Here is a 16,672-nt window from a genome sequence, read left to right on the forward strand (position 1 = left end):
AAGGTTCTTTATGAACCTTTTAAACTTGAGTGTGCGTTTGTATCCACGCCCTCTCTCCATCCATAAGTCTTCTCCTTCACCCCTTCAGCTCTCTCTCCATCTCTGCCTGGGGTTAACCACAGTGGGGACAGCGTATGAGGTCAGCGCTCAGCTCGGCAGTGGCCATGTGGTTCCCATCTTCCAATAACGTCAGTGTGATTTATGAGCGCGCCGCACACAGCCCCCGTGCTTCAGGACCATCAGCTCTCTTTACCATAATAAACTTTAGACCCAACTCAGCCGGGACACTAGCACACAGAGGCCTGCATGCAAGTACAGGATGTGCACGGTACACGCGGCTATTTCATGCATAATAATCAATGACATCCTTACCATTTGGTGGGGGCTTGACGTCATTGTCTCCTTGCTGGTTTGAGTTGTCTGATTGTCCTGATTGTTCTGGAAGACAAAAAAGCACAGAAACCACGTTTTACTGATTGAACACTTTTATAGTGGTAATACTTTAACCACCCGAGCAGTGGTACTTTGTACACGTTGTGCACAGAGTTGTAAATGTGAATCTGGCAGTAATATTAAGCATGTGGCAACACATGGAAGAAAAAGGGATCATCTTGAGCAAGGAGCTCACTCTAATGATAAGAGAACTAGTATTTGAATAGAGTAATTCTTATTCTTATTTTTTCAGATAAATGCCTGTCTTTAATTGTGAGTCCAAAGTAAAAAATATTGAACATAGTATGTCATTGTAACATTCTACAGCACAAATACTGAAAACAGCTTGAATAAATAGATTGTCCAGTTCTTTGCTAGTGTGCACTGCAGTTTGCATGAAATGACACAGAACAACATAAACAAAGGCAAATGAGGCGAGAGGTATTCCCTTCAGACCAGGGGTGTCCAAACTTTTGTCTCTAAGGGCCACAAGCATCATTATACAAAGCGGAGGGCCACAGACAACAAGACAATGAAGTTGATGAGCCTTCACACCTTTAATAAGGTGTGTTATTTAAGTTATTATAGCAGAATGTTTACTACTTTTTGTTATTTGGGCCAATGTAGTCGGAAGCCTGAGGGCCAACAAAAAATTGTCTGAGGGCTGCATTTGGCCCCCAGGCCATAGTTTGGACACCCCTGCTTTAGACCAAGGGCCGGTGGCTCCAATTATTTGATCTACACTCTTGAAAAAACATTACACATAAATCTCAAAGTTCATATGTTTCAGTTGTTGACATGAAATTCCTTCTTCACTAAACGACTCCATCTCCACTGTTTATGCAATGTGTAGGCACCAAATTACCTTCCTTAGCTAGTTTAGTTTGGCTCGCAGACCCATTCTTTTCTGGAAGTGTAATGCACCCTCATGGAGTTTTATAGTTGTATTGTATATACCACTCAGGCCAATTAGCCTCCAGCGCCAGGGCTTTAAGGCTGCCCTGGGCCACGTCTCCCCCTGGTTCATTGAGAGCGCCGTGCTCACAATCTTATCATCTCCTAAACCCAAATCAGCGTCCCGATCTTGGGTGGCATTAGTGCATTACGTGCCAGCCATTTGTGTGCCAAAATGGTGGAGACCAAACAAGAAACAAAATCAGACCGAAGAGGAGGAGCGCGCGGGGATAGAGTTACTTCTCTCTCACGTGTTTTTTGAAACTTTACAAAGTCCATTTTCTACATCTTTCTCCCAGCGTTTCTCCTTTCTCGTCTGCTCCTCTCGACTGGTGCTGTCGCTCTGTGGATTTCTGGCAGCCATCTTAGCGCTTGGCAGCCATCTTAGCTTTGGCGGTACCCGTGCATTCCTGCTAGCTGACGGCACTCAGGCTCAGACACAAGGATACAAACAAATCCGGAAATTCCTGATTTCAAAGTAATGATAGGAAGAGCTATTGCGGATCAGCATATCTAATAAAATCACGACTGCAGGTAAGACTTTGTGCTGGCGTCCTGGTGTATGAAGCTACTGCCAGAGTTGAGAACTGAAGCGGCCGATGGAAGGATTGGGGGAGAGCGATGGTGATGATTTATTACATTGAAGGTTATAAAAGAGATTAACAAAACCTTATGTCCCTGTGACGGTTAAATATGTATTTTTTGGGGCATTTAAAGCATCCGTGCTGTCTCTGGGCGGAAAACCAGCGTTGCACATGCCGAGGTCGACCTGGAGAAAACTCGGCTGAGAAACCGTGGTTCTTTTTGTTTTCTTTTGACATCGTGAAATGTTTTTGTTTGTGATTATAAGCTGCATATTAGCTGTATAAAAAGCTGCAGGGGGAGCTCTATCTGCAAAGGTGCTGACTTCTGCTTTAAACACCATGTCATTCAAATACTGAATTAATTTGACCACACGTGCTAACACTAGAGTTCAAACTATTTCTGATTCGTTTTTAGCCCCAGGGAAAAAAGCCTTTGTAAGACTTGAGAAAAACTGAGATTGCAAATGTGACAATAGATGGATTTCAAAACACCACAACATCTCAAACCATTGGGCAGTGGAAAAGTAATTCTGCTAATAATGATCAGAAATGAAAAGAAAAGCCACATATACGATTGACAATTTAGCTAGAGCCATGAGCATTTTTTTTGAAATATAGACAAATTAGGACTGGATGCTTTGATAAACAAATTAATCCCATTGATTTCCTCATTTTGACCGATTCGATTTCATTAAAATAAAAATGCCTTTCAAAATAAATTACTTTTTAATCATTGCCATTTAACAAACATCAGCCAAACTTCTCCACTTCCTCCAGAGTCTGAACCCTTCAGACTCCTGGGCTGTAGATATCTTGATTAGAAATGAATGGATTTGGATCCCGATTCCACGGCCCGAGGACAAATTAGTCAAATAAATACGCCTCGGGCTATTTCTCATCCGCTCAGAAGGATTAATAGATTTCAAGCCTTCTCACACCTGTATACATCTGCATTAGGCTCCATTATGTGTGACAGCTTTGCAGCCAACAAATAAATTGCCCGATTGTCATGGCAACCGGGACCACAAACCACAGTTGGAGCAGGAGGTGCATATGTGTCGCAGTTTGGCCTGGCAATTAGTTTGAATGAAGATAATAATATAGCCCACTGGCATGAGCTCAATAAGTTGTTTTGTTTAAGTATTTGTTGGCAGAGTGCGGTTTGGCAGCCGGCGCGCTGCTCTGTAACAAGGCTATTTTTTTTAAACTCTATCAGTCTGTCCGTATTACTAGGTGTTAAATCCACTTGTATTATGTGCAAAATGGAAGCTGAAAACCCAAGAGGTGTAACTTTTGGCTTAGTTCGAGCTGGGTTTGAGAATGGAGCGATGAAGAACTATAATTGGAGGGCCACAAGATGGCTCTGGTACAAGAGAAGTGTCCTCAGGAGTTTAAATCTCTGAGCAATCAAAGAAAAAATGTCCCATCTGTCATTTTGTCGAAGTGAAGCCGTCTATAAGCACGAGTGACACATTTTTTTAATCTATTTCTACAGGGAAAACCCAATGAGAAAAGTTTTCTTTTTCATGTGTAGGACCCGTTAAAACACATCACAAAACAAACAACACGACAACAACACAGGATACTAAAACACAATGAGATAAAATCATATAAAACAAGTGCATCAGTCCTTAACCAGTTCTTTAAAATCGTTAAAAGTCATAAAATGAATTACAGGGAGCAAAGTTGTTGGAAGCCTTTTTTCCTGTCTCTGTCTGATAAGATGGGATTGAAAGATACAAATGTCCTGAGATCAGCCAATTAGAGCCTTTTACATTAGAGCCTTTTACACTAGAGCCTTTTACACTAGAGCCTTTCACACTAGAGCCTTTTACATTAGAGCCTTTTACACTAGAACCTTTCACACTAGAGCCTTTTACATTAGAGCCTTTTACATTAGAGCCTTTTATATTAGAGCCTTTTACACTAGAGCCTTTTACACTAGAGCCTTTTATATTAGAGCCTTTTACATTAGAGCCTTTTACACTAGAGCCTTTTACACTAGAGCCTTTTACACTAGAGCCTTTTACACTAGAGCCTTTTACATTAGAGCCTTTTACACTAGAGCCTTTTACACTAGAGCCTTTTACACTAGAGCCTTTTACATTAGAGCCTTTTACACTAGAGCCTTTTACACTAGAGCCTTTTACACTAGAGCCTTTTACACTAGAGCCTTTTACATTAGAGCCTTTTACACTAGAGCCTTTTACACTAGAGCCTTTTACACTAGAGCCTTTTACATTAGAGCCTTTTACACTAGAGCCTTTTACACTAGAGCCTTTTACATTAGAGCCTTTTACACTAGAGCCTTTTACACTAGAGCCTTTTACACTAGAGCCTTTTACATTAGAGCCTTTTACACTAGAGCCTTTTACATTAGAGCCTTTTACACTAGAGCCTTTTACATTAGAGCCTTTTACACTAGAGCCTTTTACATTAGAGCCTTTTACACTAGAGCCTTTTACACTAGAGCCTTTCACACTAGAGCCTTTTACACTAGAGCCTTTTACACTAGAGCCTTTCACACTAGAGCCTTTTACACTTGAGCCTAGAGCCTTTTACACTAGAGCCTTTTATATTAGAGCCTTTTACATTAGAGCCTTTTACACTAGAGCCTTTTACACTAGAGCCTTTTACATTAGAGCCTTTTACACTAGAGCCTTTTACACTAGAGCCTTTTACACTAGAGCCTTTTACATTAGAGCCTTTTACACTAGAGCCTTTTACACTAGAGCCTTTTACACTAGAGCCTTTTACATTAGAGCCTTTTACACTAGAGCCTTTTACACTAGAGCCTTTTACATTAGAGCCTTTTACACTAGAGCCTTTTACACTAGAGCCTTTTACATTAGAGCCTTTTACATTAGAGCCTTTTACACTAGAGCCTTTTACACTAGAGCCTTTTACACTAGAGCCTTTTACATTAGAGCCTTTTACACTAGAGCCTTTTACATTAGAGCCTTTTACACTAGAGCCTTTTACACTAGAGCCTTTTACACTTGAGCCTAGAGCCTTTTACACTAGAGCCTTTTATATTAGAGCCTTTTACATTAGAGCCTTTTACACTAGAGCCTTTTACACTAGAGCCTTTTACATTAGAGCCTTTTACACTAGAGCCTTTCACACTAGAGCCTTTTACACTTGAGCCTAGAGCCTTTTACACTAGAGCCTTTTATATTAGAGCCTTTTACATTAGAGCCTTTTACACTAGAGCCTTTTACACTAGAGCCTTTTACATTAGAGCCTTTTACACTAGAGCCTTTTACACTAGAGCCTTTTACATTAGAGCCTTTTACACTAGAGCCTTTTACACTAGAGCCTTTTACACTAGAGCCTTTTACATTAGAGCCTTTTACACTAGAGCCTTTTACACTAGAGCCTTTTACATTAGAGCCTTTTACACTAGAGCCTTTTACACTAGAGCCTTTTACATTAGAGCCTTTTACATTAGAGCCTTTTACACTAGAGCCTTTTACACTAGAGCCTTTTACACTAGAGCCTTTTACATTAGAGCCTTTTACACTAGAGCCTTTTACATTAGAGCCTTTTACACTAGAGCCTTTTACACTAGAGCCTTTTACACTAGAGCCTTTTACACTAGAGCCTTTTACACTAGAGCATTTTACATTAGAGCCTTTTACACTAGAGCCTTTTACATTAGAGCCTTTTACACTAGAGCCTTTCACACTAGAGCCTTTTACACTAGTGCCTTTTACACTAGAGCCTTTCACACTAGAGCCTTTTACACTTGAGCCTAGAGCCTTTTACACTAGAGCCTTTTACACTAGAGCCTTTCACACTAGAGCCTTTTACACTTGAGCCTAGAGCCTTTTACACTAAAGCCTTTTACACTAGAGCCTAGAGCCTTTCACACTAGAGCCTTTTACACTAGAGCCTAGAGCCTTTCACACTAGAGCCTTTTACACTAGAGCCTTTTACATTAGAGCCTTTTACACTAGAGCCTTTTACACTAGAGCCTTTCACACTAGAGCCTTTTACACTAGAGCCTTTCACACTAGAGCCTTTTACACTAGAGCCTTTCACACTAGAGCCTTTTACACTAGAGCCTTTTACATTAGAGCCTTTTACACTAGAGCCTTTCACACTAGAGCCTTTTACACTAGAGCCTAGAGCCTTATACACTAGAGTCTTTTACACTAGAGCCTTTTACATTAGAGCCTTTTACACTAGAGCCTTTCACACTAGAGCATTTTACACTAGAGCCTTTTACACTAGAGCCTTTTACATTAGAGCCTTTTACACTAGAGCCTTATACACTAGAGCCTTTTACATTAGAGCCTTTTACACTAGAGCCTTTTACACTAGAGCCTTTTACACTAGAGCCTTTTACACTAGAGCCTTTTATATTAGAGCCTTTTACACTAGAGCCTTTTACACTAGAGCCTTTTATATTAGAGCCTTTTACATTAGAGCCTTTTACACTAGAGCCTTATACACTAGAGCCTTTTACATTAGAGCCTTTTACACTAGAGCCTTTTACACTAGAGCCTTATACACTAGAGCCTTTTACACTAGAGCCTTTTACACTAGAGCCTTTTACACTAGAGCCTTTTACACTAGAGCCTTTCACACTAGAGCCTTTTACACTAGAGCCTTTTACACTAGAGCCTTTTACATTAGAGCCTTTTACACTAGAGCCTTTTACACTAGAGCCTTTTACACTAGAGCCTTTTACATTAGAGTATTTTACACAAACAACAGGCAGAGCTGTTCTCGTCTTGCATCCAATGATTGACATTCTATATAATTCACAGGTGAGTTCTGTTTCCTTCTCCTGTAATGAACCTTAGAGCTGAACATTAGAGCTGAACATTAGAGCTGAACATTAGAGCTGAACCTTAGAGCTGAACCTTAGAGCTGAACCTTAGAGCTGAACATTAGAGCTGAACATTAGAGCTGAACCTTAGAGCTGAACATTAGAGCTGAACATTAGAGCTGAACATTAGAGCTGAACCTCAGAGCTGAACATTAGAGCTGAACATTAGAGCTGAACATTAGAGCTGAACCTCAGAGCTGAACATTAGAGCTGAACATTAGAGCTGAACATTAGAGCTGAACCTCAGAGCTGAACATTAGAGCTGAACATTAGAGCTGAACATTAGAGCTGAACCTCAGAGCTGAACATTAGAGCTGAACATTAGAGCTGAACATTAGAGCTGAACCTCAGAGCTGAACATTAGAGCTGAACATTAGAGCTGAACATTAGAGCTGAACCTCAGAGCTGAACATTAGAGCTGAACATTAGAGCTGAACATTAGAGCTGAACATTAGAGCTGAACATTAGAGCTGAACCTCAGAGCTGAACATTAGAGCTGAACATTAGAGCTGAACATTAGAGCTGAACATTAGAGCTGAACATTAGAGCTGAACCTCAGAGCTGAACATTAGAGCTGAACATTAGAGCTGAACATTAGAGCTGAACCTCAGAGCTGAACATTAGAGCTGAACCTTAGAGCTGAACATTAGAGCTGAACATTAGAGCTGAACATTAGAGCTGAACCTCAGAGCTGAACATTAGAGCTGAACATTAGAGCTGAACCTCAGAGCTGAACATTAGAGCTGAACATTAGAGCTGAACATTAGAGCTGAACCTCAGAGCTGAACATTAGAGCTGAACATTAGAGCTGAACATTAGAGCTGAACCTCAGAGCTGAACATTAGAGCTGAACATTAAAGCTGAACATTAGAGCTGAACCTCAGAGCTGAACATTAGAGCTGAACATTAGAGCTGAACCTCAGAGCTGAACATTAGAGCTGAACATTAGAGCTGAACCTCAGAGCTGAACATTAGAGCTGAACATTAGAGCTGAACATTAGAGCTGAACATTAGAGCTGAACATTAGAGCTGAACATTAGAGCTGAACATTAGAGCTGAACATTAGAGCTGAACATTAGAGCTGAACCTCAGAGCTGAACATTAGAGCTGAACATTAGAGCTGAACATTAGAGCTGAACATTAGAGCTGAACCTCAGAGCTGAACATTAGAGCTGAACATTAGAGCTGAACCTTAGAGCTGAACATTAGAGCTGAACATTAGAGCTGAACATTAGAGCTGAACATTAGAGCTGAACCTCAGAGCTGAACATTAGAGCTGAACCTTAGAGCTAAACCTTAGAGCTGAACAATAGTATAATATATATATATATATATATATATATATATATATATATATATATATCACATATAATGCACATATATAATATCTCCATAATCTAGAACTGAAAGAAATGTCGCCTGGATGAACTGTTTTCTACAATTCAGAGGAAAAGACGTTTTATTTCTGAAGCAGAATGACAATCTATCTGTTTATCATAGAGAGTTTTAGAGAGAATTAGTGTAATCGCCCCCAAAAAGTATTTTTAGTATATATATTTATGTACTTTTGTGGTTAATGCTTTGCACTAGACCTGAACCTCCACAAACACAATTACATAAACATTTTCTTTCTTTTCATATTCCTTTTTGTCAATATTGCGTCCCTTCCTTCGCCTGTATTGTTACAACACCTTCCACACTCGAGGTGCTGTTGGCCTGTTACTTGCTGTGCTTTGTATGAAATAGTGATAGTGTAGATTGTGATAATGTCGCTGTTGCATCTTTAATATCTTTTGTTATGAACATAACACCAGAAGGAAAACATGACAAATCCTCACGTGCCGTGCTCAGCGGCCTGGACACGTGCACGCCTCCACCACACCATAAAACACGTCCAATCTGGCATGTATGGAACAACAAGAGCATTTGCTAAAGCATATTTGCTTAAGTGCTGAAAGCTTGCACTCAACATGGCTGCCTCCAGAGCGCGAAGATGTTCCTTCATACAGTCGGAGATGAATCACGCTTATCTCCTGCTCACAGCTGTCTAAAGCCTCCTGCACACTCAGAACCACAGAGAATGCACTGCTATCATGCTAATAACGCGGAGGGAGCGGTCCGTTGGTCTTCATATCCTCCTGGCTCGTAGACAAAAGTTAACACTGGCTGTACATTTATCACACTGCTAATACAGACTGGGGCTAATAACTCTCACCTAGGCTAATGTACACAAAAGGCAGACGGGCGCTTACTCGATATATCATGATATAAAAACAATGTGCGTTCATTGGCAAATGGTTAGGAGACACTCGGATGTAAATGAGAGACACACGCGGCCTCGCTGGGAGAACTGGCAGCCGTCATCCAAGTTAATGGACTCATTTAGCGTGCACATATTCATATAAGAGTTTGCTACTTGCTAGGCAGCAGGGAGCGGTAATTTAACAAATAGCTTTGAAATGTTTGTTTGTGTCTCTGAAAGCACACACGAGCAAACAAGCCTCTATGTAATCGAACGCACACTAAGTAAGAGGAGATTTCAGCGCGACAGCAGACGCTAACGCTACATCAGTGGAGGAAGAATGTAGCAGCTCGGTATGTTAAACTTGACAAGTGTTGATGATTATTCCCACAATAGTGTTACCTTTATGGAAACAAATGCTCCATCAAAGAATTGCTCTCAGTGAGATTGATGCAGACAAACAACAGCTGTCGAGACGTGGCACAAATGTGTGCGATTCTGCCTCGACAGACGACACTCGAGAAGGGACTGGTCACAATTCTGGGACAGTTTGGCACCATTTTGGATTATAATTAAACACATCGTATAACTGCAGGAGGAACAAAAAGAGTCTATAATAGAATACAGAGTTCTTACATCATGTTAACTTCTAAAGCTAAAGTTGTTTACACCTTAATGGTCAGAGTTTCCCTCTTCACAGCCTTTTAAGGACACCTCCTAAGTCTTCACATAGAGTCACATAATGGAGACCTGAAAGCCCGTGCACGTACAGCCCATGCTGCTATCGCCCTTCACGTGTCGGGCCTGTCCCTCTGCAGCCTGTAGACGCCTCACTTCTCACTGCGTCCCTGTCATTCTCTGTGGAGAGTGTGTGGCCGCGGACAGTGAGCTGCTGTGGGAATGTAGCTCGGCACTTGTGACTCCCGGATGTGACGTGGGGCAGCCATAATGGGCCTGTAGAAAAAGACACTCAGCCTCGGCTCCACAGCTCATTTGTGAAGTATTTGTCCTTGTGGTAGATGTGTAATATACATATGGTCAGTCCAGCTTCTCCTCTGCTGGAGCTCGACTGTGGAACTCACTCCCCACACATTTGAACCTGCAGACTGACACGAGCACCTTTATTAGGTGTTTGAAACTGTGGCTGAAATCAGGACAGAACTGTGCACATGGTGATGTATAAAATGAAATGTATTGTGTATAGTCTGTAAATGTTGCATTGTTTTAATTCTAAAAGCCTCCTATGGACAGGTGTTGAAAATTAGCTTATTTTGCTATAACACATTGCATCTGGTTCGTCTAATGCTATGTCTATATTAGATAAATAAAATAAAAAAAAATAATAAAAAAAATACCGGTACATTTATCGACATTTAAGCTTCACAATTTCCCTTTGAAATACAATATTTAATCTTTTGATGGCAGGGAAAATATGTCATAAAATATTATATTATATAACTACACAGGACCTTAAGAGCCAGGTATATGGTATTATTGGCATTATTGGTGGCATTATTTCTATATAAATAATGCCATCGAAGTATAATAAGACCAGGCAGATGAATCAAAGATGGCTGTGTATTTGTTTCAATGGCCTGATCTCACTGGCACATTACTTCCTCAATACTTGACCTGCACTGCCCACCGTCTGACCACAGTGACCTGCACCACGTGATCAGTTCTGACCAATGGCAGCTACCGCGGGGCTAGGCTAGGCTAAGTCTTGCAAAGCTCTAACCTTTAGGCGCTTTGAGGATTGGAAATGTCTAAAAAAAGGTTGTGAAAATACAGACGAATCATGCAACCTGGCAAAAGTCAAATATAACAGAGCTTTTTTAGGCAAAGTTGACTCCAATCCAATCACAAATAAATAAAACAATACAATATTGAGTTAAAAAAGAGAGGAAAAGGGGCTTACAACCACTTCCAAACTAATCAGTGGTAAAAAAGACTTCATGGTGTGATTCTTTTGAGGTTTCCCTGACTGAACATAAACGTGCTACTGGAGCTAGTCTCAATTTTTATATTGTGTAAACCAGAGCCGAATGGCCAACACTCTTCAAATAAGTCAACTTCTAAATCTAAACTACATGTACCTGTGTTTTCTGCATCATTACCATATAGTATTGAGCTACATTTGAGACGCTTCTTTCCCCCGTTACATCACATCCTGCAAAATAGTGATGGGAAAACTGTCTAATCCCGTATGAATCCTGTGGAAGATTATCCATAACAATGCGTCTGTTGCAACAAAACAAAAGAAATGGGCAGAATTTGAGATGTGAAAATGCCTAAACATGTCACAACTTCACAAACAGTAATTGTATTCCGCTGCTTCTTCTTTCCACCCCCACCTCTCCATCCAGCCACCTCTGGATAAAGACAGCCCCCAATTGGGTTTCGCTTGAGAGGTTTATCGGTGTGTTGCTAAACATTCTGACCTTTTTTTTAATCTTTAATGCGCTTAAAATGTTCCAAACCCTCCTAATCCCCACGGCTATCCCACACAGATGTTCACTCGGCTCTTTTATTGGACTTCATTTCAACCTCTTTTCCATTCTTCTCCCCCCCCCCTCGTCTTCTTCACCGTTCCATTTGCGCTCGCCGCTCACATTAGGTTTGCTGACTTGTTTCCGTTTTTTGTCCAATTCCCCTTCTTCACCAATCCTGAATCGGAGGTTTTAAGCTTCCAAGGCAAAAAAAACAACCGCCCTGTCCTGCTCTTGAACCTGATCTTGTCTGTCAGAGGTGTCCTGGAGCAAATGAAGAGGTTTTATTAGCTCGACAGCAGCTGAATGCAACAGGATAATAAAAAAAAGTAAAGCCCATTGCTATATTTACACAGTATTCACGCTGAGCCACTGGGATTGTATTCAGGCGAGCTACACGAGCTTAGTCATCCACTTTCCCTGTCATTTACTCATTTGCTTTTATGGCATGTTGTTTTAGTGTGTTATCTTGTTTTATAGGACTATAGCAAAGTGGTTGCAGTGGTAAATGGGACGGACAAATGAACAAGACGGATGAATTATAAACATCTGGTATGTTTGTGTGTGTGTGTGTGTGTGGGGGGAGTACGCTTTATCAGTACAAAATATTTCCTTTAAAGGGGGATTTTTTGTGAGATCCTTAAATCTAACTTTCCAAGGAAGTAGGAAAGATGTAGCTGGAACCATTTCCAACCAGTCGGCTGCAAGATTATTTAGAAAAGTCGGAATAAAACACAACTCCAGGTATGCTTTTGATTAAGGCAAAAAAGCAGATTAGTATAAAAAGCCAAACCTACGCAAACCATGAGGAATTTCAGTGAGAGTAAAACGTATCTAACCATGTTTATTCGATTATTTTTAGGCAATTCCGAGTCTAAACTTCCACGGTCACATCCACACATCAAACCATCAGTTAAATAAATCTGTATTTGCCTCTCTCACTTCACACCAGTTAAATGCATCAAGTAGAAAAAAGTTATGACAATAGTGAATTTGTCTGTTGTTGATTGAATGCTCGGTCTTGACAGCGCCGCATGGGGCCATGTGATGAATGGTGGAATGTGTTGCTGTGCTGGTGTCTAAGTGTGAACGTGCGGGGGCGAGTGGACTATAAATACACCGTTTGCTGGCTTTGAATGTGAGATTGTGTCTTCTATATGTTTGTGATGGTGTGTAAGTGTAAAAATTGTCTCCTGAGCACATGTTGTAGCTCGCTCGGAGATAAGCGCGTAAACATCTGTGAGTGACAGATGAGTACAGGCGTGTGGGAGGGCGACGGCTTTTTATTAAGACGCCTTTGGAGAGTGGTGCGTAGCATGGCTAGCACTTGCTAGCATTTTTTATTTGTTAACTTTGTATTTTTTACACGGGATCACAAAAATCACGTTTGAATCCCTGACACTGAACTGACACCCACTGAAATGATCTCATGAAATTATTTTTAACATTTTTTAGAAGTGTTCAGTCATTTAGACCCCAAAAGTACATCAATATTGCGCAGATACTGATAGTAGAACGTAAGTACGAAAGACTCTGAACAGCTACTCTTTAGTCACCTGCAAAAACTATTAATGGTTTAAAATATGCAATATAAAAGTTTTATTTAAAGGTAGGCTAAGATTCTTTTTTATGATAATCTCTGAATTTGTTTGTTTGACAAGCTTTGTTTAATTGACTTTAAGGACGCAACAATTAATCGCAATAATCGTGACTACGTATTTGGCCAATTGTAATTGTTAAGTGGACTTTACAGACTCAGACACACATGTCAAAAACCTTTTATAACAAAGACAGCAACGTTAATAACTAAAAATGTCCAAAAAATTAAATAAACACGATCTGATTTTCATCAATAAAGAGCTGCGTTCACGTTCTACAGTTTAGTGATGTCATAATTAATCTCAGCCTGTGTCACTCACGTCTGAGATTCAATGTTTTTGAAAGAAATATTCAAAATAGAAATCCTCAAATGTTGAACCTTATTTGTTTGGGACTCTGGCTCCACAAACTTGTCATGTTCATCTCATGACAACAATCATGCCTTTGGAGTTGAATAACGGCACCACCAAAAATGTGTTTTGTTTTGTAACTTTTCTTTACTTATGCTAATCGAATGCAATAAAGTTGAATTGTGTCCGTTTTTGTGGATGGACCATGATTACAGAGATATAAACCATTATCCAGGTCAACAAATCAACAATCTTATAGTTGACAGCAAATTCCACAATAGAATTCTGACCTGCTCCAGCTCAATGTTGAACTGTAGTCATTTCTGATCATGAGAACGCAACTTATACATTTTCTTTCTAAATATTCTATATCTAGAAGCTTTCAGTCGCCATTTCAACCGATTTGGTCAAAACCGCATCTAAAACATCTCATTGTACAATAGAAATAATCATTTGACAAGTAGACTAATCAAAAAATAATAATCGACAAAATAAGCGTTGATTTCTGGCTTGCAGCCCTAACTGACTCAACTCAGACTACTTGGATTACAACACTAAACTCTAGTCATGTCTATTTAGATGCTCTAAAGATAAAACCCCTGCAAATCAAGCCAGATTCAGTCATATTTTTGCACCAGCGAATTCATTTTTCCTTTCAGAAGTCTCCTGCCCGCACCATCCGTGGGACCGCCGACATGTGCATTTCCCTGTGTGAAACGGCTCCATAAATTGAGAGAGATAATTCCCGTGCACATCTGTGTTTGCGCGCGCCGTGTGTACGTGAGCGCGTGCACGTGTCCGCGCCCGTGCCAGCGAGGAGCAGGTGTGGGGAGGCAGCCCCGCGTGCAGCCCCGCGCCCATCTGCGTGGCCGTCTGTGTGCCGCCTGCGCCCGAGCCGTGCCAGCGCCTAGCCGGGGGGTGAACCGGGGCCGACCATGGGAGTGGGACCAGGGCAGGGGGTGTAAGAGTGAGCGGACGAGTCGGGGAGCGGGGCGGGGGGGAAAAGGGGGGGCAGGCTGGCGATATGCCCATGTGTACCCCCCCGCCCTCGCCTCCCCCCGCACGCCCGCTTTTCTTTTATCTCTTATCCGCGGCTATGCTGATGAGCTGTGATTTATACACCGAGCAGGAGACGCAGGCTGAAATGTATTTTTTTTACCAGATATCCGCAAATATTTTCAGCACTTTTACTGCACCAGAGCTTTGAGATATGAGCTTGAATGAAGACAAATATATGGGTTAGTCGTGTCAGTTGTCTTTTTGTTATTACAGTGTAGTGATACTAAAATTTTGCATTTGATTTCAATGCTGAGGAATAAACTCAACAGTCAATGAATGAACATTTTTAAAGCGAAAGTGGCCAGACATTGAATCAAATGGTACAGACTCATTTTGCCATTTTTCTATTTTTCGACACAAAACAATGGTATTTTCTTAATTTCAACATGTGGTGTTAAACCATTTCTGATGAAGTATAAGATCCTTGTAAATCCATTTAGGAAACGTCAGTCTTTGTCCTGTTTATGTGACAATTATTATTTTCAATACTAATTCTGGTACTGATCAGTGTCTGGTTTTTGATACATACTTTTGACAACTCTACCGTGTATTGGTTGTATAATACCACGTTTTTGGCCTATGTAATCTCTAAAAAGCCTATAATAATTTTAGAAATTTTCATTTGAAAAACCGTACGTCTAGTGTTACAGTCCGTTCATTCATATGTTTCCAATGGACCTGTAATTGGTTCGTAGTAAAGTGTCATTACGCCACTCGGCCAGCAGATGTCACGTGGTGGCAGCGCGCGCTCTGAGAAGCACATGCAAAAGAAATTGGCCTCTCACTTGGGGAAAGAAGAGCACTGGGAACCATTCAAACAGGACTATTATGACTGGAGCAAGAAATGGAGGGCAGGAGAGAGAGAGAGAGAGGGAGACAGAGAGAGAGGGGGACAGAGACTTAAAAGAGAGAGACAGTAAAAAATAAAATACAAATAAAATATGACAACCAACATTTCTGTGGCTTTTTTTAAAGAATCTTCACATATTCGGTGTCGGATTTGGAATTGTTCACCCCTTGAAATATTCCGAATGCTAAATCACGGGTTTATGATATCTTGGAACTGACAACGTGGACGACGGAGGAAAAAATAAATAAATAAAATGTTTCAAAAAAAAAAAAAAAAAAAAGCGCTTTCCTGGCAGCTTGTTTAAACACCGCTGATGATTTGTGTATATTAAGTTTCACGTAAACACAGCGCCGGCTCAAATGTACAGCAGCAGCAGCAGCGGGCGGGGTCCACGGGTCCACTGAAAGACACGAGCCAGCTTTCCCATGTTGTGATACCGAGGAGGAGGGATGTGGAGGGTCATGTGATGCAGAGCTATGCCAAGCGAAGGGGGGGAAATGGGGGGTGGGTAGGTCTGAGTGATAGAAGATGGGATAAAAAAGGAGGAGAAAAGGGGTGTGGGGGGGTGTGGGAGGGCTGTGGGAACGTTTCGCCGAGCCAAAAAAGACGCGAGCGGAGAGAATAAAGGAAGGAACGGGGGAAAGGAAGAGAGACTTGTTGGCAGAGGCTGCGGAGGAGGGCGGTGGAGGGGGTGAAAGTGGAGTACAGTGGGCACCGGCAGGAAGTAGCATCACAATCGAGCTCTACAGGGGGAGACGAGACCACCAAAACAAACAGCACTCCTGAAATACAGCGCCTTTTAACGTAAACCGCAGCGCATTTGTGAGAAAAGCACGTCATGTGTTTTCATCTCTATGGCAACCGCGCCAGTTAAATGCTTTTAATTAGTCCAGGTTTAAATCCACACATCATTTCTTTGCAGCACTTTTCCAACATTTTAGATCCTTTTACAACACTGGTGGTTTCAGCTCGTTCTTTCCAACGACGACCGGCTGCTAAATGGATTCATCCAATCGAGCACGTCAGGACATTAAAACAAACATAATCACCGTCTTATTAATATTTCGCCTACAGTGTAATGCTTGTGTAAAAAAAGTTCATAAAAGGCTAATAGGCTTAAAATGCTAGGCTATAAGCTCTTGCGTTTTCCGTATTAGCTCATTGTTTACTCGACTGCTATTGTTTATTTCATTTAATGGCGGCTGAATTTCCTGAATTGCTGAAAGGTGTAATTTGAATTTTTTGTTGGAATTTGTTGATGAGTTTGTTGGTAAAA

General features: G+C 41.1%; 1 protein-coding gene across 20 annotated transcripts in view; it reads right to left on the minus strand.

Annotated features, from left to right (window-relative positions):
• nfixb (nuclear factor I/Xb) overlaps window positions 1-16,672 on the minus strand; it is a 150,270-nt gene that overhangs the window by 26,307 nt on the left and 107,291 nt on the right. For all 20 annotated transcript variants that reach the window (XM_072443625.1, XM_072443614.1, XM_072443616.1 and 17 more), the window contains one exon: window positions 373-438. In XM_072443625.1, the coding sequence (XP_072299726.1) occupies window positions 373-438 (66 nt within the window). The remainder of the gene's footprint in view (window positions 1-372; window positions 439-16,672) is intronic.

The sequence above is a fragment of the Eucyclogobius newberryi genome, unplaced genomic scaffold (assembly GCF_026437365.1).
Source record: "Eucyclogobius newberryi isolate DKJ021-1_F unplaced genomic scaffold, fEucNew1.0.hap1 SCAF_13, whole genome shotgun sequence".
In the NCBI taxonomy this organism is placed as follows: Eukaryota; Metazoa; Chordata; class Actinopteri; order Gobiiformes; family Gobiidae; genus Eucyclogobius; species Eucyclogobius newberryi.